Source organism: Capra hircus, chromosome 5 (assembly GCF_001704415.2).
Source record: "Capra hircus breed San Clemente chromosome 5, ASM170441v1, whole genome shotgun sequence".
NCBI lineage: Eukaryota > Metazoa > Chordata > Mammalia > Artiodactyla > Bovidae > Capra > Capra hircus.
This window is the reverse complement of record NC_030812.1, coordinates 98,748,416-98,770,547: the sequence shown is the minus strand read 5'-3', so window position 1 is coordinate 98,770,547 and position 22,132 is coordinate 98,748,416. Positions and strand designations below refer to the sequence as shown.

General features: G+C 39.4%; 1 protein-coding gene across 1 annotated transcript; it reads right to left on the bottom strand.

The window, feature by feature from the left end:
* Window positions 1,212-21,811, bottom strand: LOC102190765 (killer cell lectin-like receptor subfamily B member 1B allele A). The gene is made up of 6 exons (XM_018048494.1): window positions 21,489-21,811; window positions 16,745-16,831; window positions 14,782-14,880; window positions 7,154-7,329; window positions 2,438-2,544; window positions 1,212-1,480 (listed from the first exon to the last, which is right to left on the bottom strand). The coding sequence occupies exons 1-6, from the start codon at window positions 21,559-21,561 to the stop codon at window positions 1,372-1,374; spliced, it is 651 nt and encodes a 216-aa protein (XP_017903983.1). The 5' UTR covers window positions 21,562-21,811; the 3' UTR covers window positions 1,212-1,371.

Sequence of the window (22,132 nt, the reverse complement as noted above, 5' to 3'; positions counted from 1 at the left end):
AGACCTGATAGAGATTGCTAGGCTTTGCTATGGAATTTGGTATTATTATAAGGAAAATAGAGGTGTTTTTTAAAGAGAAAAATTGCATTGTCAGTATTTATTTTTAAAATGTCACAGAATTAATGGCAGAGAATGATTGAAATGAAGTGAAGATGTTGTTACTACAGCTATTTAATATTTTAGAATCTTTGTGTTAAGATCATGAAAGTGGTGATAAAGAGAGGAGGACATGTTTGAGAGATATTTCTGCTGTTTTTCAGTGGCTCAGTAGTGTCCCACTCTGTGACCCCATTGACTGCAGCATGACAGGCATTCCTGTACTTCACCAGAGATATTTAGTTAAAAATAAATAAAACCTGGAATTTTCCCTGGTGGCTCAGAGGGTAAAGAGTCTGTCTGCAATGCGGGACACCTGGGTTCAATCCCTGGGTTGGGGAGAGACTCTGGAGAAGGAAAAGGCAACCCAATCCAATATTCTTGCCTGGAAAATCCCATGGACAGAGGAGCCTCATGGGCAATGATCCATGGGGTCGCAAAGAGTCAGACATGACTGAGCGACTAACACACACACAAATAAAACTTGGTGATATGAGATGAAGGTGGAGAGCAGCCTAGAGGTATGCATATGATTGAGAGTAATATCAAGATGAGATGGTTGGATAGCATCACTGATTCAAGAGACATGATTTTGAACAAACTCCAGGAGATAGTGAAGGGCAGGGATGCCTGGTATGCTGCAGTTCATGGGGTTGCAGATTCGGACATGATTTAGTAACTGAACAACAACTGGTTTATAGATGGCATAATTGTCTTGTATGGCATATCCTTTACTGAGATATGGAGTGCTGGAAGATGGTTCCTTTTATGTTGAATTTAGTAGACTATTTTTGTAAGTTGGGTTGGAAGTACCTTTGAGGTTTTAGAACTGCTGTGTTAAATGGCCAGTAGGGTATATAGGTCTGGTGATTAGAAAATTATCTGAATGGCAGATATGACTTTGTTATGCATGGATTTGTATGTGTTAGTTGAAACTGTGAGAATGCAAAAAATTAACTAAGGATATCAAGTTAAGCTAAGTGAAAGTGTGAATCACTCAGTCTGAAGATACAGAAAAGATAAAGGCTAAAGTTCAAAAAATACTGGCAAGATGAGATGGATGATTGAATCACCACATCATTCAGATGTAAAAATATATTCATCATACACACTCATAAAACATTTTATTTTGTGTATCTCCCTTTCTACACTTCTGAGAATAGTACTATAAAAAACTCACACACACAGCCCTCTGAGCTTTCTTATGATCTGAGCTCAAACTTCATGTGGTGTCCCTTAGTCAGACAAATAGAGACTTATTTTCTGCCAAGTGGATTATAGTTGACAAATCCATGGATAATTTTTCTGACAACTTTCTTTGGTTATCTTGGTAGAAGACACCCAGGCACATTTCATACTCCGGGTCTCTCGTTCATTTGAAAACCTACAGAAGGAAAGCAGATTGTTTTCTTTACATCAGCCATGAGTATATGCATATGGCCAGAGGCTTACAAGGACTTCAGAAAATGTTTTCTATTTTTTTTAATAAAGAATAAACTCATTAAAACTATTTAAATGCACAACAATATGATAGGCAAAGCAATTCTTCTCACTTTATGTTTTATTTCTCAAACGTCTCTCCAGAGAAGTTAATAGTTCATTTTTGTTGTTTAGTCTCTTAGTTGTGTCTGACTCTTTGTGACCATATAGATCATAACCTGCCAGACTCTTCTATCCATGGATTCTTCAGGCAAGAATACTGGAGTAGGTTTCCGTTTCATTCTCCAGGGGATCTTCCTAACCCAGGGATTGAACCTGCATCTCTTGCATTGGCAGGCAGATTCTTTACCACTGAGCCACCAAGGAAGCCCTAATAGTTCATTAAAGAGAGCTAAAATATCACCTCTGACTTTTTTTTAGTCCACTCTGAGCAGTGTGTGGGATCCTAGTTCCCTGTGATAGGAGATGGGTTTGAATCCATGTCCCCTGCATTGGGAATGCAGAGTCTTAACCACTAGAATGTCAGGGAAGTCCCTCAGCTCTGAAATTTTTATTGCTTAAAAACTGATCACTGTAAGAAGTGAGCAGAAAGTTACGCTCTGTAAAACAAACATGTGCACTCATAAAAGAATTTACACCTGCTAATTTACCTTTATATAAAAAGGTAAAATCAGGCAACAGGGCAATCCTGTTTAATACATAAGTTTTCTGAGTGGATGGAGGGAGATTTCTTTCTCAACTTTCTGTGTGAACCATTATATAGAAATATTTATCAAACTGTAGCAGTCAGGAAAATAATACTCATTAGATCACTTCAAAGCCAATGATGTCATATGTCTCTTTCTTGTCACATACAACATGGGATTAAAAACCACAAAAAGGAAAAATGCAAAAGACTTACAGCTGAGTGTCAAAAGTGCTGTTGTCCAACCAGGTCCATAATTTCCCTCCAGGAGGAATCCTCAAACCAACCCAAAATGAATCATGTATATTTTGCCATATGAAAGTCTAAAAAGAATAGGAAATGTATGAATTCAAGTGATTCTTACAGATGCAAGATAAAATACCACAGGAGCACCTTCTATGTGGCTGGCACTGCACTAGAAGCTAGGAATGAACAGGTAAGACATGCTTCATGTTTGCAAATAGATCACAGTGGAGGGGAAATCCACAGTAATGCAATGGGATAAAAGCTAAAGAAAAATTACTAAATGTCTATCGACAAATGAATGGATAAAGATGTGCCACATATGTACAGTGGAATATTACTCAGCCACAAAAAGAATGAAATTTTATCATGTGTCATACAGAGTGAAGTAAGGCAGAAAGAGAAAAACAAATACCATATGTTAACACTCACATATATATAAGGGATCTAAACACAAATTTAAAAAAAGTCTAAATGTACCTATTTGCAAGGCAGGAATGCAGACATAGAGAAAGCACATGTGGACACAAGAAGACAGGGAGAGTGAGAAAAACTGGGAGATTGGGATAGATAGCTAATGGGAAGCTGTTGTATAGCACAGGGAGCTCAGCTCAGTGCTCTGTGATGACCTAAAGGGGTATTATGGCAGAGTGGGAGGGAGGGTCAAGAGGGAGGGAATATACATATACCAATTATACTCCAATATAAAAACATAAACTGAGACTGTGAAGAAAAAAAGAACTATTATGGACAGCGTTAGTAGATACCAAGGCTGTGGAATCAGGCTGCAGCTACTATTACTAGTACACATCTTTGCACAGTTATTCATTCTCTTTATTTCTGTATTTTTCCAGTCACTAAAACTCTGACTGTGATAATAGTCATACCTATCTCAAAGAACTGTTATTGTTTTGTTAATAAGTAATATTAAACACTGTTTAGCACATAATGAATGCTTTTTCCCTAAATAATAGTGATTACTACTAAATACAAGTATTAAATAATAATATAGAAGCAAGAAAACACACAGGAAGAGTTACAGAAAGAAAACAATCTCTGAGGTGATGGAGCACACATTGTTCAAATGTTGCTTTTGTGTTTTTTTTTTTTAAATTGGAGGACAATTGCTTTACAATATTGTGTTGGTTTCTGCTATACATCAACATGAATCACCCATAGGTATACATGTGTCCCCTCCCTCTTTAATCTCCTTCCCACCTCCTATCCTATCCCACCTCTCTAGGTTGTCAAAGAACACCTGATTTGAGCTCCTTGCACCATATATAGCAAATTTCCACTGGACATGGTAATCTATGTGCGTGCATGCTACTCTCTCAATTCGTCCCACCTTCTCCTTTCCCGACTATGTCCACCAGTCTGTTCTGTATGTCTGCATCTCCATTGCTGAAAATAGGATCATCAGTACCATCTTTCTAGATTCCATATATATGCATTAATATATGATATTTATTTTTCTCTTTCTGCCTTAACTTTACTTTGTGTAACAGGCTCTAGGTTCATCCACGTTATTAGAACCGACTCAAATGTGTTCTATTTATGGCTGAGTAATATTCCATTGTATATATGTACCATAACTTCTTTATCCATTCATCTACTGACAGACATCTAGGTTGCTTCCTTATCTTAGCTATTGTAAATGGTGCTGCAACAAGCATTGAGGTACATGTGTCTCTTTCAATTATGGTTTTCTCAGCGTATATGCCCAGTAGTGGGATTGTTGGGTTATATGGTAGTTTTATTCCTAGTTTTTTAAAGTAATCTTCATACTGTTCTCCACAGTGGCTGTATTAATTAACATTTCCACCAACAGTGAAAGAGCATTCCCTTTTCTCCACACCTTCTGCAGCATTTATTGTTTATAGAGATTTTGATGACGGCCATTCTGACCCTTGTGAGTTGATACCTTATTGTAGTTTTGATTCTCATTTCTCTAATGATGAGCGATGCTGAGCACCTCTTCATGTGTTTATTAGTCATCTGTATGTCTTTGGAGAAATGTCTGATTAGGTCCTCTGCCCATTTTTTTCTTTGGGCTGTTTGTTTTCCTGATATTGAGCTGCATGAGCTGCTTATATATCCTGGAGATTAATCCTTTGTCAGTTTTTTCCTTTGCTATTATTTTCTCCTATTCTGAAGGTTGTCTTTTAATCTTGTTTCTTTTGCTGTGCAAAAGCTTTTACGTTTAATTAAGTCCCATTTGTTTATTTTTGTTTTTATGTCCATTACTCTAAGAGGTGGGTAATATCTTCTTTTTGTACAATACCATAACCCCTGAGACAAAGTATATGGCTGGCCATAATGTGCTAAGTTGCTGAAGTTTTTTCTGACACTTTGTGACTGTAGCCTGCAAGACTCCTCTGTCCATGGGATTTCCAAGGCAAGAATACTGGAGTGAGTTGCCATCTCCTCCTCCAGGAGGTCTTCCCAGCCCAGGGATCGACCCCGTGTCTCTTGTATCTCCTGCATTGGTAGGTAGATTCTTTACCACTGCCCAGTTCACATGTATGCCATGCTGTGCTCAGTTGCTTCACATGTACAATTGACCCCTATGACAGGCTTCAGGGGCCAGAGGATAGAATATTATGGGCTCAACTATGTCTCTTCAAAATGTATGCATTTGAAGCTCTAACCCCTAGTGCTTCAAAATGCGGCTGCCTTTGGAGACACAGCTTTTAGAGAGGTGACTAAGCAGAAATGAGGCTGCTAGGGTAGATCTTAAGCCACTCTGATTATTGTCCTTATAAGGAGCAGAAATTTGGACATACAGAGAGACACAGATGCATGCATACAGAGGAAAGACCATGTGAGGACAAAGCAAGCAGGTGGTCATCTAGAAACTAAGGAGCGAGGCCTTGGAAGGAACCACATCTGCCAACACCTCGATCTTGAACTTCTAGCCTTCACAGTGGTGAGTAAAAGATTTCTGATGCTTAAGCCACCAAGTCTGTGGTACTTTGTTATGTTAGCTCTGACAAACTCATACAACCCCTTTGAGTGCTTGCATGCTAAGTCACTTCAGTTGTGTCTGACTCTTTGTAATCTCATGGACTGTAGCAGCCCAGCTCCTCTATCCATAGGATTCTCCAGACCAGAATTCTGGAGGGGCTGCCATGTCCTCCTTCAGGAGATCTTCCTGACCCAAGGATCAAACTTGCATGTCCTGCATCAGCAGGCAGGTTCTTTACCACTAGCACCACCTGGAAAGCCTTACAGCCCCTTTATTATTCTGTTGGTGGCTCAGATGGTAAAGAAACTGCTTGCAATGTGAGAGATCTGGGTTCAGTTCCTGGGTAGAAACAGACAATAAATCACTGCATGGAGAAACAGTGCAATGAAGACTTCCCTAAAAACCTTATCTGTTTCCTGCTCTTCATCAAACGGAAAAATGCTGAAATGCAGAAAAGACATGTTTTCTGAGCAACAAGAAACCTAACCCATCACTTAAAAATGAACTGAAACTCCACATTAAAGACCTAGGAGGAACTGCGTGTTCATTTCCAACCACAAAGCTATGTAACTCAGTCTCTTCTTGTTAGATGCTTTCTTATTAGATCCTTTCAAGTTGATACCTTCTTGCCCTTTTTTGTCTTAAGCTGACTTCTAAGAGAAGAAACAAGTCTCTTTTTAGTTCTTCACCCATTCTGGATTTGGTTCATATTCAAACCAATTTGGACTGGATCTGACAAAGAGTTATACAGTTTAGTATTTGGGGTTACATTGGTTACACTGAAGATAACTTACTTTCCATTTTGATTTTCTTGTTGTTATGGATTTCTATGAAACCCAGAGGAATTTTTTCTTCCCCCTACAAAAGTTTCAACAGCTGCCCTTATATAAGCACTCCAGACTTAACCAGGCTTGTAAAGCCCTGTTTGTCATTGAGTTTTCTAAAACTGAGCCTTTGACATCGCTTGTAATTTCAACATACTAATTCTTATGCAGAGAATCCTTATTTGATGTTTGCCAACTAATATCTATACTGGCCTTATTAAGGTTTAGTGTCCAACCTTTGTGTAAGAAAATTTCAATTTAAATTAAGCCAGAGTTAGAAAAATATTGGCTTTCTTCAACAAAAAAACAAAGTCTAATGAGGAGGGCTATACTGTATTTCCTTTCTCTGAACATTATTTTTAATTTCAGCTGCCATGCTGTCTGACTGCAAACTTTCTGAGCAATGATGGATTAAATATGGGCGATGAGACTGATGTCATACATTTAAAATGCAATCTGGGAAATGGATCCCTTATAGAGAAGAACTTAGGTATATATTACTAAAAGGATTTCTCCTATCTCTAGCTAAGTGAATGTGAAAGTAAATGTTGCTCAGTCGTGTTTGACTCTTTGCGACCCCATGTGCTATACAGTTCATGGAATTCTCCAGGCCAGAATACTGTAGTGGGTAGCCTATCCCTTTTCCAGGGGATCTTCCCAACCCAGGGATCGAACCCAGATCTCCCACATGGCAGGCAGATTCTTTACCAGCTGAGCCACAAAGGAAGAAAAAGAAGCTTAAAATAATACTATAGTTTCAAGTATTCATTCAACCAATAATTGTGCAGTTAATATCAATGAGGTTTAAATTTTTTTTTCATCGAAATTTTCAAATTTGTAGCACAAAGAAGTACTAAGTTGTGAAGGATGCTATAATCTTAAAATTTTATACCTTACCATATCACTGAGGTCTCGGACCACCATGAGATGTGATTCTTTCATGACACAGTCATTTTTACTTTCATTCCAAGATTTCTTATTTTCATGTTCAGCAACCCAGTAGCATTTCCCCCCATGTAGTTTCCAATCTTTGCTGGGGCATGATGTATAAACAGTGGAAGAATTGAAAGGAACTGAAAAGAAAAACGACAAGAAATTAAAAGAAACATGAGAATGCACCCCTAATATTGTATAATAATTAAAGCCTCTCAAAATTTGTTAAATCAGGGCCTAAGCTGTGGTCATGTATGGATGTGAGAGTTGGACTGTGAAGAAGGCTGAGCGCCAAAGAATTGATGCTTTTGAACTGTGGTGTTGGAGAAGACTCTTGAGAGTCTCTTGGACTGCAAGGAGATCCAACCAGCCCATTCTGAAGGAGATCAACCCTGGGGTTTCTTTGAAAGTAATGATGCTAAAGCCAAAGCTCCAGTACTTTGGCCACCTCATGCAAAGGGTTGACTCATTGGAAAAGACTTTGATGCTGGGAGGGATTGGGGGCAGGAGGAGAAGGGGATGACCCAGGATGAGATGGCTGGATGGCATCACCGACTAGATGGGCGTGAGTCTGGGTGAACTCTGGGAGATGGTGATGGACAGGGAGGCCTGGTGTGCTGCGATTCATGGGGTTGCAAAGAGTCGGACACGACTGAGCAACTGAACTGAACTGAACTGAACTGAAGCTTTCTTTAACAAAAGTATGGGCTTTTCTCAGGATGGATTTTGAAAAAAATAAATCCTAACAGAATTTCAATTGTGTATTTATTTCTTTCTCTCTTTTCTTCTTTCTCCCATTTAATTTATTCTCTTTAAAATATGTTATGTTTTCCATAAACTAGGCAATGCACAGACACTAGAATAAAGTGATCAACATCCAAACTTCAGGAAGATAAAAATTTTGGAGGAAAACTAGGAATTAGAGATTTCAACTAATGATCCATTAAAAAAACAGACATTTTGAGAATTATATATCACTATAATTTTGAGAATTATAAGATCATGAGAAGAATTTTCATTGGGCAAAATTTGTATGATAGGTGGTCTCTAAAACTCAGGTAGATTGATCTTTCTATGTATAAAAGGGTCTGGACAGAATTTAACGCAATTTTATTCAATACCATGTTATCACCTCTATCAAGGGTAGGAGGACTATTATGTGCTTTTGTATTGGGAATAATGTCCCAGAAAATTTGCTATCATACTCTCACTAGTTTAAAAAAATTAAAGTTTTTGGAAAGAGGTTGAGGAGACTTTGAAAAATTAAAATCCATTTTAAAGTTTTAATGATTTCCCAGAAGTCAAAATCACTCTATAACATGGACTGGTAAGTCTTAATAATAACATTATATACGCAGGTTCAAAAAAAAGAAAGGAATATAGTTTTTCAATATAGAATACAAACTTAACAGATTTAGTTCAGTTCAGCACAGTTCAGTGCAGTCGCTCAGTTGTGTCCGACTCTTTGTGACCCCAAGAATCTCAGCACGCCAGGCCTCCCTGTCCATCACCAACTCCCGGAGTTCACTCAGACTCACATCCATCGAGTCAGTGATGCCACCAGCCATCTCATTCTCCATTGCCCCCTTCTCTTCCTGCCCCGAATTCCTCCCAGCATCAGAGTATTTTCCAATGAGTCAACTCTTCACATGAGGTGGCCAAAGTACTGGAATTTCAGCTTCAGCATCATTCCTTGCAAAGAAATCCCAGGGCTGATCTCCTTCAGAATAAGCTGGTTGGATCTCCTCGTAGTCCAAGGGACTCTTAAAAGTCTTCTCCAACACCACAGTTCAAAAGCATCAATTCTTCGGTGCTCAGCCTTCTTCACAGTCCAACTCTCACATCCATATATGACCACTGGAAAAAACCATAGCCTTGACTAGATGGACATTTGTTGGCAAAGTAATGTCTCTGCTTTTCAATATGCTATCTAGGTTGGTCATAACTTTTCTTCCAAGGAGTAAGTATCTTTCAATTTCATGGCTGCAATCACCATCTGCAGTGATTTTGGAGCCCCAAAAAATAAAGTCTGACACTGTTTCCACTGTTTGCCCATCTATTTCCCATGAAGTGATGCTACCGGATGCCATGATCTTCGTTTTCTGAATGTTGAGCTTTAGGCTAACTTTTTTGCTCTCCTCTTTACTTCCATCAAGAGGCTTTGAACCATTTAGTACCATTAAAAATTCACCCATTCCAGTCCATTTTAGTTCACTGATTCCTAGAATGTCGACGTTCACTCTTGCCATCTCTTGTTTGAACACTTCCAATTCGCTTTGATTCATGGACCTGACATTCCAGGTTCCTATGCAATATTGCTCTTTACAGCATCAGACCTTGGTTCTATCACCAATCACATCCACAGCTGGCTATTGTTTTTGCTTTGGCTCCATCCCTTCATTCTTTCTAGAGTTATTTCTCCACTGATCTCCAGTAGCATATTGGGCACCTACTGACCTGGGGAGTTCCTCATTCAGTATCCTATCATTTTGCCTTTTCATACTGTTCATGGGGCTCTCAAGGCAAGAATACTGAAGTGGTTTGCCATTCCCTTCTCCAGTGGACCACATTCTGTCAGACATCTCCACCATGACCCGCCTGTCTTGAGTTGCCCCGCAGGCATGGCTTGGTTTCATTGAGTTAGACAAGGCTGTGGTCCCAGTGTGATTAGATTGACTAGTTTTCTGTGAGTATGGTTTCAGTGTGTCTGCCCTCTGATGCCCTCTTGCAACACCTACCATCTTACTTGGGTTTCTCATTCCTTGGGCATGGGCTATTGCTTCACGGTTGCCCCAGCAAAGCGCAGCTGCTGCTTCTTACCTTGGATAAGGGGTATCTCCTCACCACCACCAGATGACCATTATATCTACTACTGTGGGCAGGAATCCCTCAGAAGAAATGGAGTAGCCATCATGGTCAACAAAAGATTCTGAAATGCAGTACTTGGATGCAATCTCAAAAACGACAGAATGATCTCTGTTCGTTTCCAAGGCAAACTATTCAATGTCACGGTAATCCAAGTCTATGCCCCAACCACTAATGCTGAAGAAGCTGAAGTTCAATGGTTCTATGAAGACCTACAAGACCTTTTAGAACTAACACCCCAAAAAATATGTTCTTTTCATTATAGGGGACTGGAATGCAAAAGTAGTAAGTCAAGAAACACCTGGAGTAACAGGCAAATTTGGCCTTGGAATGCAGAATGAAGCAGGGCAAAGACTAATAGAGTTTTGCCAAGAAAATGCACTGGTCATAGCAAACACCCTCTTCCAACAACATAAGAGAAGACTCTACACATGGACATCACCAGGTGGTCAACACTGAAATCAGATTGATTATATTCTTTGCAACCAAAGATGGAGAAGCCCTATACAGTCAACAAAAATAAGACCAGAGGCTGACTGTGGCTCAGATCATGAAATCCTTATTACCAAATTCAGACTGAAATTGAAGAAAGCAGGGTAAACTGCTAGACCATTCAGGTATGACCTAAATCAAATCCCTTATGATTATACAGTGGAAGTGAGAAATAGATTTGAGGGCCTAGATCTGATATATAGAGTGCCTGATGAACTATGGAATGAAGTTCATGACATTGTACAGGAGACAGGGATCAAGACCACCCCATGGAAAAGAAATGCAAAAAAGCAAAATGGCTGTCTGGGAAGGCCTTACAAATAGCTGTGAAAAGAAGATAAGTGAAAAGCCAAGGAGAAAAGGAAAGATATAAGCATCTGAATACAGAGTTCCAAAGAATAGCAAGAAGAGGTAAGGACATTTTTCAGTGATCAATGCAAAGAAATAGAGGAAAACAACAGAATGGGAAAGACTAGAGATCTCTTCAAGAAAATTAGAGATACCAAGGGAACATTTCATGTAAAGATGGGCTCCATAAGGACAGAAATGGTCTGGACCTAACAAAAGAAGAAGATATTAAGAAGAGGTGGCAAGAATACACAGAAGAACTGTACAAAAAAGATCTTCACAACCCAGATAATCAAAATGGTGTGATCACTCACATAGAGCCTGACATCTTGGAATGTGAAGTCAAGTGGGCCTTAGAAAGCATCACTACGAACAAAGTTAGTGGAGGTGATGGAATTCCAGTTGAGCTGTTTCAAATCCTGAAAGATGATGCTGTGAAAGTGCTGCACTCAATATGCCAGAAAATTTGGACAACTCAGCAGTGACGACAGGACTGGAAAAGGTCAGTTTTCATTCCAATTCCAAAGAAAGGCAATGTCAAAGAATGCTCAAACTACCGCACAATTCCACTCATCTCACATGCTAGTAATGTAATGCTCAAAATTCTCCAAGCCAGGCTTCAGCAATATGTGAATCATGAACTTCCTGATGTTCAAGCTGGCTTTAGAAAAGGCAGAGGAACCAGAGATCAAATTGTCAACATCTGCTGGATCATCGAAAAAGCAAGAGAGTTCCAGAAAAGCATCTGCTTTATTGACTATGCCAAAGCCTTTGACTGTGTGGATCACAATCAACTGTGGAAAATTCTGAAAGAGATGGGAATACCAGACCACCTGACCTGCCTCTTGAGAAATCTGTATGCAGGCCAGGAAGCAACTGTTAGAACAGGACATGGAACAACAGACTGGTTCCAAATAGGAAAAGGAGTACATCAAGGCTGTATATTGTCACCCTGCTTATTTAACTTCTTTGCAGAGTACATAATGAGAAATGCTGGACTGGAAGATACACAAGCTGGAATCAAGTTTGCTGGGAGAAATATCAATAACCTCAGATATGCAGATGACACTACTCTTATGGCAGAAAGTGAAGAGGAGCTTAAAAGCCTCTTGATGAAAGTGAAAAAGGAGAGTGAAAAAGTTGGCTTAAAGCTCAGCATTCAGAAAATGAAAATCATGGCATTCGGTCCGATCACTTCATGGGAAATAGATGGGGAAACAGTGGAAACAGTGGCAGACTTTATTTTGGGGGGCTCCAAAATCACTGCAGATGGTGACTGCAGCCATGAAATTAAAAGATACTTACTCCTTGGAAGAAAAGGTATGACCAACTTAGTTAGTATATTCAAAAGCAGAGACATTACTTTGCCAACTAAGGTCCGTCTAGTCAAGGCTATGGTTTTTCCTGTGGTCATGTATGGATGCGAGAGTTGGACTGTGAGAAAGGCTGAGCACTGAAGAATTGATACTTTTTAACTGCGGTGTTGGAGAAGACTCTTGAGAGTCCCTTGGACTTCAAGGAGATCCAACTATTCCATTCTGAAGGAGATCAACCCTGGGATGTCTTTGGAAGTAATGATGCTAAAGCTGAAACTCCAGTACTTTGGCCACCTCATGTGAAGTGTTGACTCATTGGAAAAAACTCTGATGCTGGGAGGGATTGGGGTCAGGAGGAGAAGGGGACGACAGAGGATGAGATGGCTGGATGGCATCACGGACTCGATGGACGTGAGTCTGAGTGAACTCTGGGAGTTGGTGCTGGGCAGGGATGCCTGGTATGCTGCGATTCATGGGGTCACAAAGAGTCGGACACGACTGAGTGACTGAACTGAACTGAACTGAACCATTAAAAAACTGACAAAAACTATGTGGTGTTGATCATGAATTTTAGGAAAGGAAATATTTTGACCAGCATTCTACACCTGCACATGTCCCAGTAGAATTAAAAGTACTAATAAAATGCAATGATTTCAACACAGTACCTTTAAATTCATTTAAAACACAGACAAGTTTATTTTTCTCATTTGTCTTCAATCTTTAAATACTTTTGTCAAGGACTGTAATAGGCCCATGAAAAACAATGGTCTAAACCATCCCCCTGTACAGGTAGAGGAATTTCCCCTTTATTCAGATATACCCAAGTAAAATACATGCTACTGTCCACACTTGCTTTTTCAGGAATTCAGTTCAGTTGAGTTCAGTCATTCAGTCATGTCTGACTTTGCAATCCCACGGACTGCAACACGCTAGGCTTGTCTGTCCATTACCAATACCTGGAGTTGAATCAAACTCATGTCCATTGAATTGGTGATGTCGTCCAACCATCTTATCCTCTATTGTCCCCTTCTTCTCCTGCCTTCAATCTTTCCCAGCATCAGAGTTTTTTTCCAGTGAGTCAGTTCTTCACATCAGGTGGGCAAAATATTGGAGTTTCAGCTTCAGTATTAGTCCTTTCAATGAATATTCAGAACTGATTTCCTTTAGGATAGACTGGTTGGATCTTGCAGTCCAAGGGACTCTCAAGAGTCTTCTCCAACACCACAGTTCGAAAGCATCAATTCTTTGGCGCTTAGCTTTCTTTATGGTCCAACTCTCACATCCATACATGACTACTGGAAAAACAATAGCTTTGACTAGATGGATCTTTGATGGCAAAGTAATGTCTCTGCTTTTTAATACGCTCTCTAGATTGGCCATAACTTTTCTTCCAAGGAGCAAGCGTCTGTTAATTTCAGGGCTGCATTCACCCCATGCAGTGATTTTGGAGACCGAAATAATAAAGTCTGTCACTGTTTCCATTGTTTCTCCATCTATTTGCCATGAAGTGATGGGACGGGATGCCATGATGTTAGTTCTCTGAACGTTGAGCTTTAAGCCAACTTTTTCACTCTCCTCTTTCACTTTAATCAAGAGGCTCTTTAGTTCTTCTTCACTTCTACTATAAGGGTGGTGTCATCTGCATATCTGAGGCTATTGATATTTCTCCCGGCAATCTTGATTTCAACTTGTGCTTCATCCAGCCTGGTGTTTCTCATGATGCACTCTGCATATAAGTTAAATAAGCAGGGTGACAATATACAGCCTTGACATACTCCTTTCCCGATTTGGAACCAGTCTGTTGTTTCAACAGAAAATTGGATTAAAGATTTAGTGCACATGGTCCCGCCCATCAGAACAATACTCAGTTTCCCCCTCAGTCAGTCTCTCCCATAGGGAAGCTTCCATAAGCCTCTTATCCTTCTCCATTAGAGGGCAGACAGAATGAAAACCACAATCACAGAAAAGTAACCCATCTGATCATATGGACCTCAGCCTTGTTTAACTCAGTGAAACTATGAGCCATGCTGTGTAGGGCCACCCAGCACGGATGGGTGATAGTGGAGAGTCCTGACAAAATGTGGTCCACTGGAGAAAGGAATGGCAGACCACCTCAGTATTCTTGCCTTGAGAGTCCCATGAACAGTATGAAAAGGCAAAAAGATAGGACACCGAAAGATGAACTCCCCTGGTCGGTAGGTGCCCAATATGCTACTGGAGATCAGTGGACAAATAACTCCAGACAGTATGAAGAGACAGAGCCAAAGCAAAAACAACACCCAATTGTAGATGTGACTGGTGATAGAAGCAAGGTCCAATGCTGTAAAGAGCAATATTGCATAGGATCCTGGAATGTTAGGTCCATGAATCAAGGCAAATTGGAAGTGATCAAAAAGGAGATGGCAAGAGTGAACATCGACATTTCAGCAATCAGCAAACTAAAATGGACTGGAATGGGTGACTTTAACTCAGATGACCATTATGTCTACTACTGTGGGCAAGAATCCCTTACAAGAAATGGAGTAGCCATCACAGTCAACTCAGGAATTAGGCAATATAAAATAACATTACCTATTGAGCTACTTGCTTCAGATTTTCCTTGCTCAGTACAATATTTCTTCTTTGATTCATTATCCACTTCAGTTTGTCTTGCAGATTTGAACTGAATAACTAGTGAAAGAAGACACATCTTTTCTTAATTAAATATAAAGCAGAAAACGGTCAAGTTGTAGTGACTCAGTGAAGTGGATTAATGTGGAAACTCCAGAGCAATTAAAGTGATTAAAATTTATGGGAAAAAAATTCCTTTTTCCAAGATTGGACCTTCTTTTTCACATAGTCCTGTTAATTTTATTAATATCAAATTTAGGGAAATTGGTAAAATATGATCTGGGACCAGAAGGAAACTCACTTGATTTTTTCTGGAGTTTTCATATTTATTTTAATAAACACAAAATAACCAGCTTTGAATGTAAGCTTCATTTGAAGAATTTGTGTTTGGTAAGTTCCTATTAACTGTACCAGGTGTCACCTGATTCATGGAAAGAGCTTTATGTGTTTTGATTTCAGTTCATGATTCTGTTCCTTTTGAGGTTGTCCATTTAAAGTCTACAAATGGAAGAACAGGGTGAGCCCAGAGTATTTTTCTACCATGAGGAAGACATTTGTCTTTCTGATGGCCATTTCACTGAAATTACTTTTGGTTATTTATAATCTCACAATAGTGTGTATTAATCAGTTAAGTCTTTAAAATCTATTGTAGTAACAAATCTGTTACTAACAAACTACTATTTTGATAACAAGCAAATTGATTAGCCTATACCAAAAAGAAACATGGCAGAGAGGGTACTTTTTTTTTTTTAATGGTCATGCCCCATGGCATGTGGGATCATAGTTCTCTGACCAGGGATCAAACCTGCACCCTCTGCAGTGGAAATGCAGAGTCGTTTTAACCATTGGACTGCCAGGGAAGTCCCAGTAGAGGTGTTGAATATTAAGTATTTTTTGCTTCATTCCCTCAATGCTAAAGTTCCAATTTGGCCACTGCCTAGTTATATTAAACTAGTCAAACCACTTATCAGTCTGGGCTGTAGACAATTCACCTCAACTGGAGGCTTGACCTTGTTGATTTCTAGGGCCCCATCCAGTTCTAGAATTCTGATTCTGCCCATTGACCTCTAGTAACTAATGACATGCGTAATTACTAACATCCTTCACAAGGACAATACAGGCAGATACTGCCTTGATCTGTTCTAGGGTTTGGTTCAATCTGGAAACCTGAATTCCTTAGAGTATACATCATCTGGAAGTTTTTCTCCAAGCATTTGCTTAATGAACTATTAAAATAATTGCCATATAAAGTTGGACTATATTTCACTACATCCATGGCATATGAGTATAATTTTAAAGTGCCTGATTGAATTGATTGGTTTTAGACAAAATTTTCACCCATGGATGCAAGATTGAGGACGCCCCTGAGTAGTTAATGGGGCTTCCTTTGTGGCTCAGCTGGTAAAGAATCCACCTGCAATGCAGGAAGCCCGGTTCAATTCCTGGGTTGGGAAGATCCCCTGGGGGAGGGAAAGGCTACCCACTCCAGTATTCTGGCCTGGAGAATTCCACAGACTGTATAGTCTATGGGGTAACAAAGAGCTCGACACGACTGAGTGACTTTCACTTCACTTTCAGGATGCCATGATTTTAGTAAGCTTGAATAAAATCTTGAATAAACTTAAACAGAAATATGCTTCATAGTTTAGTTTGCTTTCCAGAACATGGTTCAGAAAAACTGATTTTGATCATAAAATATAAATCTAGCATCCTTCATATATCAATGAAATGAATCCATAATATATGTAATATCACATGATGAAGTTCTATGGAAAATCTCTAATTTTATATGTGTATCAAATTTCTTTCTTTTTGTGAAATTGTACTGAATTGTGTAGAAACCACTTTAACAGCAAACACAATTACAACAGGTCATGATAAAATAATACTTTGGGGTAAATAAAGGTTATTGGTAATTACTTACCAAGCATGCTCAGCACAATTACTATTACAAGAAGAATGATAATCATTGCACATCCAACTTTCAGGAAAATTCCATGGTGGTGAGAATCTGTAAAATTGGATAAATTTCACTAGTAAGCCCAGTAAGTACTTCCTTAGGTGGTAAGGAAGGGCTGAATAAACTTTGTCAGTTATGCTCTTGAGGTACTTGCCTTTGAAATATGCAGACCTAACTTCCTCTTACATATAAATTTGGTCCCCTGATTTGTGAAGAAGGGGGAATTTATAAAACTGAATGAATATATTTTTTCCTTTTGATTCACAATTCATAATCTTAAATTATGATCTACTCTGCAACCCTAAGTTTTTATATAAGACTGAAATTCTCAAGATTCTCTAATAAACATACTGACAGCCCTCACTCATTTGGGTCGATCCATTCTTTTATGAAAAACTCAGAGGAACCAGAGATCAAATTGCCAACATCCGCTGGATCATCGAAAAAGCAAGAGAGTTCCAGAAAAACATGTATTTCTGCAAGGCCTTTGACTGTGTGGATCACAATCAACTGTGGAAAATTCTGAAAGAGATGGGAATACCAGACCACCTGACCTGCCTCTTGAGAAACTTATATGCAGGTCAGGAAGCAACAGTTAGAACTGGACATGGAACAACAGACTGGTTCCAAATAAGAAAAGGAGTACATCAAGGCTGTATATTGTATATTGTCACCCTGCTTATTTAACTTCTATGCAGCGTACATCATGAGAAATGCTGGACTGGAAGAAACACAAGCTGGAATCAAGATTGCTGGGAAAGATATCAATAACCTCAGATATGCAGATGACACCACCTTTATGGCAGAAAGTGAAGAGGATCTAAAAAGCCACTTGATGAAAGTGAAAGAGGAGAGTGAAAAAGTTGGCTTAAAGTTCAGCATTCAGAAAACGAAGATCATGGCATCCGGTCCCATCACTTCATGGTAAATAGATGGGGAAACAATGGAAACAGTGGCAGACTTTATTTTTTTGACCTCCAAAATCACTGCAGATGGTGACTGCAGACGTGAAATTAACAGATGCTTACTCCTTGGAAGAAAAGGTATGACCGACTTAGATAGCATATTGAAAAGCAGAGACATTACTTTACCAACAAAGGTCCATCTTGTCAAGGCTACGGTTTTTCCTGTGGTCATGTATGGATGCGAGAGTTGGACTGTGAAGAACGCTGAGCGCCGAAGAATTGATGCTTTTGAACTGCGGTGTTGGAGAAGACCCTTGAGAGTCCCTTGGACTACAAGGAGATCCAACCAGTTCATCCTGAAGATCAACCGTGGGATTTCTTTGGAAGGAATGATGCTAAAGCTGAAACTCTAGTGCTTTGGCCACCTCATGAGAAGAGTTGACTCATTGGAAAAGACTTTGATGCTGGGAAAGATTGAAGGTAGGAGGAGAAGGGGACGACAGAGGATGAGATGGCTGGATGGCATCACGGACTCGATGGACGTGAGTCTGAGTGAACTCCGGGAGTTGGTGATGGACAGGGAGGCCTGGCGTGCCGCCCTGTCCATGGGGTCGCAAAGAGTCGGACATGGCTGAGCAACTGAACTTACTGATTCTTTTATGCTTTCTTATACAATAAATCTATTTCCTGTTATATGTAATCGCAGTTTCATAAAATTATACGTTTTAAAATAAAAGTAATTTAGAGATAATCTTGTGCAACATTTGAATGTTAAAATGGGGATTTTAAGTCCACAAAACACGGTTACTTGATAGCAGAGTTGAGATCATACCTCAGGTTTCTTGACTACCAAATTAGACCTTTGTTCACTATCCATTCTATCACTTGTAATCAGATAAATAGGTCATAAAAAGAAAATGACATTTTTAGCTCTGGGATGATTGATGACTAAAACCAAGAGGCCCTTATCCAAAGTAGTTCAGTTCAGTTCAGTTCAGTTCAGTTCAGTCGCTCAGGCGTGTCCGACTCTTTGCGACCCCATGAATCGCAACATGCCAAGCTTCCCTGTCCATCACCAACTGCCGGAGTTCACCCGGACTCACCTCCATCGAGTCAGTGATGCCATCCAGCCATCTCATCCTCTGTCGTCCCCTTCTCCTCCTGCCCCCAATCCCTCCCAGCATCAAAGTCTTTTCCAATGAGTCAACTCTTCACACGAGGTGGCCAAAGTACTGGAGTTTCAGCTTTAGCATCATTCCTTCCAAAGAAATCCCACGGTTGATCTCCTTCAGGATGGACTGGTTGGATCTCCTTGCAGTCCAAGGGACTCTCAAGAGTATTCTCCAACACCACAGTTCAAAAGCATCAATTCTTCGGCGCTCAGCCTTCTTCACAGTCCAACTCTCACATCCATACATGACCACAGGAAAAACCATAGCCTTGACTAGGCGGACCTTAGTCAGCAAAGTAATGTCTCTGCTTTTCAATATGCTATCTAAGTCGGTCATAACTTTTCTCCCAAGGAGTAAGCGTCTTTTAATTTCATGGCTGCAATCACTATCTGCAGTGATTTTGGAGCCCCAAAAAGTAAAGTCTGATACTGTTTCTACTGTTTCCCCATCTATTTCCCATGAAGTGATGGGACCGGATGCCATGATCTTCGTTTTCTGAATGCTGAGCTTTAAGCCAACTTTTTCACTCTCCTCTTTCACTTTCATCAAGAGGCTTTTTAGTTCCTCTTCACTTTCTGCCATAAAGGTGGTGTCATTTGCATATCTGAGGTTATTGATATTTCTCCCAGCAATCTTGATTCCAGCTTGTGTTTCTTCCAGTCCAGCGTTCCTCATGATATACTCCACATATTCTCTTTTAAATTAATTTTTATTGGAGTATAGCTGATTTGCACGCTTAGTCACTTAGTTGTGTCCGACCCTTCATGACCCTTTGGACTGTAGCCTGACAGCCTCCTCTGTCCATGGGATTCTCCAGGCAAGAATACTGGAGTGGGTTGCCATTTCCTTCTCCAGGGGATCTTCCCAACCCAAGGATCAAACCCATGTCTCCTGCATTGGTAGGCTGATTCTTTGCCACTGAGCCACCAGAGAAGTCCATTTGATAAATTTGTATGTCAATCCCAATCTCCCAATTTTTCCCTTCCTTCTTTTCCCCTTGGTAACCATAAATTTGTTTACTAAGTCTGTGACTCTGTATCTGTTTTGTAAATGGGTTCATTTATACCATTTTCTTTCTTTCTTTTTTTGACCAGGAAAAAAGTAATGTTCTTTCCATGAACAGACAAAATTAAATCCTGGTATGCAGAATCAAAAATATTGATCTTGTAGCTTGAAGTGAGTTAAAATAACCTCAGGAAAAATCGACCAATTATATGAGATTTGTAGAAAACAGAGGAATAAGAATACAGGTTTCATCCATATTACTTCTCAAACTAAGTTCCATTAGCGCACACAAAATGAAAGCTCCTAGTCTGTCAAGAAAAGAAAGCAGATAAGCCCATATTGAGCAAGTTGTGCTGTGCTGTGTTAAGTCGCTTTAGTCATGTCTAACTCTTTATGATGCTATGGACTGTAGCCCACCAGGTTCCTCTGTCTATGGGATTCTCTAGACAGGAATACTGGAGTGGTTTGCCATGCCCTCCTCTAGATCTGCCTGACCCAGGGACCAAACCCACGTCTCTTACATCTCCTGCATTGGCAGGTGGGTTCTTTATTACTAATACCACCTGGGAAGCCCCACTGAGCAAGTTAGAGAGAGAGCATTTAAACACAGGAAATTTCTTTCAACTGGAGAAAACCATACATAAGATCCACTTGAAAACTTCAAACTTAAAGATATGAAAGAAGAAATGGATTCTTGGGAATAAAAGGAAAGTAAGACATCAGTTTTACTCCACAAGGACAAGCTTGTGGAGACTTTAAACATTTTATGTAACCTTTACAATACAAAAATTCTTACCCTAGAGGAGATAATATAAATGCAACATGGAATTTTCCCTAAAGCTTCATTTGTATAGAATGTATGTAGAACATACATTGGATTTGAAAAAGCTATTGGTTTTGAGGTGATTTGTGATTAAGGTACAATCTTATCTTTAGCTGTATGCCTATCTACTTGTGCTCCAAAAATATTCTATTACTCAGATAATCATTAATTCTAAACTTCAGGAAATAAGATATTAACACTTTATGTCTTTTTATTTTAGTTTAACATTTTTATCCTAGCGATACACAACTTCCAAAAGGCTAGATAACAATGTGAATAATTGCCAGAGATATTTTCCTCAGTGTGAATGAGTTTATTATATTATTTTCAAAGGGCAGATTCAGATGACTAAAATTATAGAACGGAAAGAGGTTATGAATATCAGTGTTACCACAGGAATATAATAAATGTCCGCCACAAGAAATATAAGGAATAGAGTTCATGGAAACCAAAAGCAAAGGTCTACATATTAAGACTAAAGTTACAATTAACTTCACAAACACTTTGTGTCATTAAAATCCTTCACTTTCTCCCTGGCATTCAGTAGATTTTGCTTTGAATCCAGTCTCCTATTTCCAGTAAATCTCCTGGAGAAGGAAGTGGCAACCAAACTCCAGGATTCTTGCCTAGAGAATCCCACGGACAGAGGAGACTGGTGGGCTACAGCCCACAGGGTCACAAAGAGTTGGACACGATGAAGTGACTTAGCATATTTTTAGTAAGACAGATGTAAACACAGGACAGAAACAAGGGAGATTTAAAGTAAAACATTAATTTTAACAGGAGTTCTAGATCCAGCTTACCAGATCTCTGAAGTGAAGATGAATGTTCTGAAGATGTATGTTTGATATCAGCATAGACTATCTCTTCAGCCATTGCATAAATTGAAAAGAATCCTATATTTTTGCAAACTTCCTATACATGAGGTATATTGAGACAGATAATTTCCTTCCTCTCTCCCAAGTTTGGTAGATTCCCTCAATGAATAAATAAAAACAATGTGCTCAGCCTTATCAATCAAGGCAATAGATTACTGAACACTTGCATGATCTGGAAGAAAACTACTATCCATGCAGTAGTTTCTTGCACTTCAGTTAGTTTTCTGCCCTCAGTTGGAATGATTTTGACCTTTATTAGTACCAGAAAAGAGATTGCATCACTTTCTTCTATAAACCACTTCCTCTTTTAGGTTAGACATATTTTCAGGCAGAAACCCTTTGACCTTCTAGCATTTTCTCCAAAGTGGAATAGCCACTTGGAAGGATGGACAAGAAAAAGAGGATTTTTTTTTTTTTTTAATGAAAGTAGTAGAAAGAATTGGCAGAATCCTCATCTTTGAAATGCATTGTAATTACTTAGGCAATACTTTAAAATGCCCTTAAAGCTATTTCTTCTCTTGTACACTTTTTAATATTAACAGCAAGCTAAGTTGAAGCATAGATAATGC

Coding starts and splice junctions, on each gene's coding strand:
- LOC102190765 (XM_018048494.1), bottom strand. CDS start 21,561: ATGGCTGAAGAGATAGTCTATGCTGATATCAAACATACATCTTCAGAA. Junction 7,330..14,781: donor TGAAGCAAGTAGCTCAATAG/GTAATGTTATTT, acceptor TTTTCTTTTCAG/TTCCTTTCAATTCTTCCACT. Junction 2,545..7,153: donor TCCGAGACCTCAGTGATATG/GTAAGGTATAAA, acceptor TATTCTTTTTAG/ACTTTCATATGGCAAAATAT.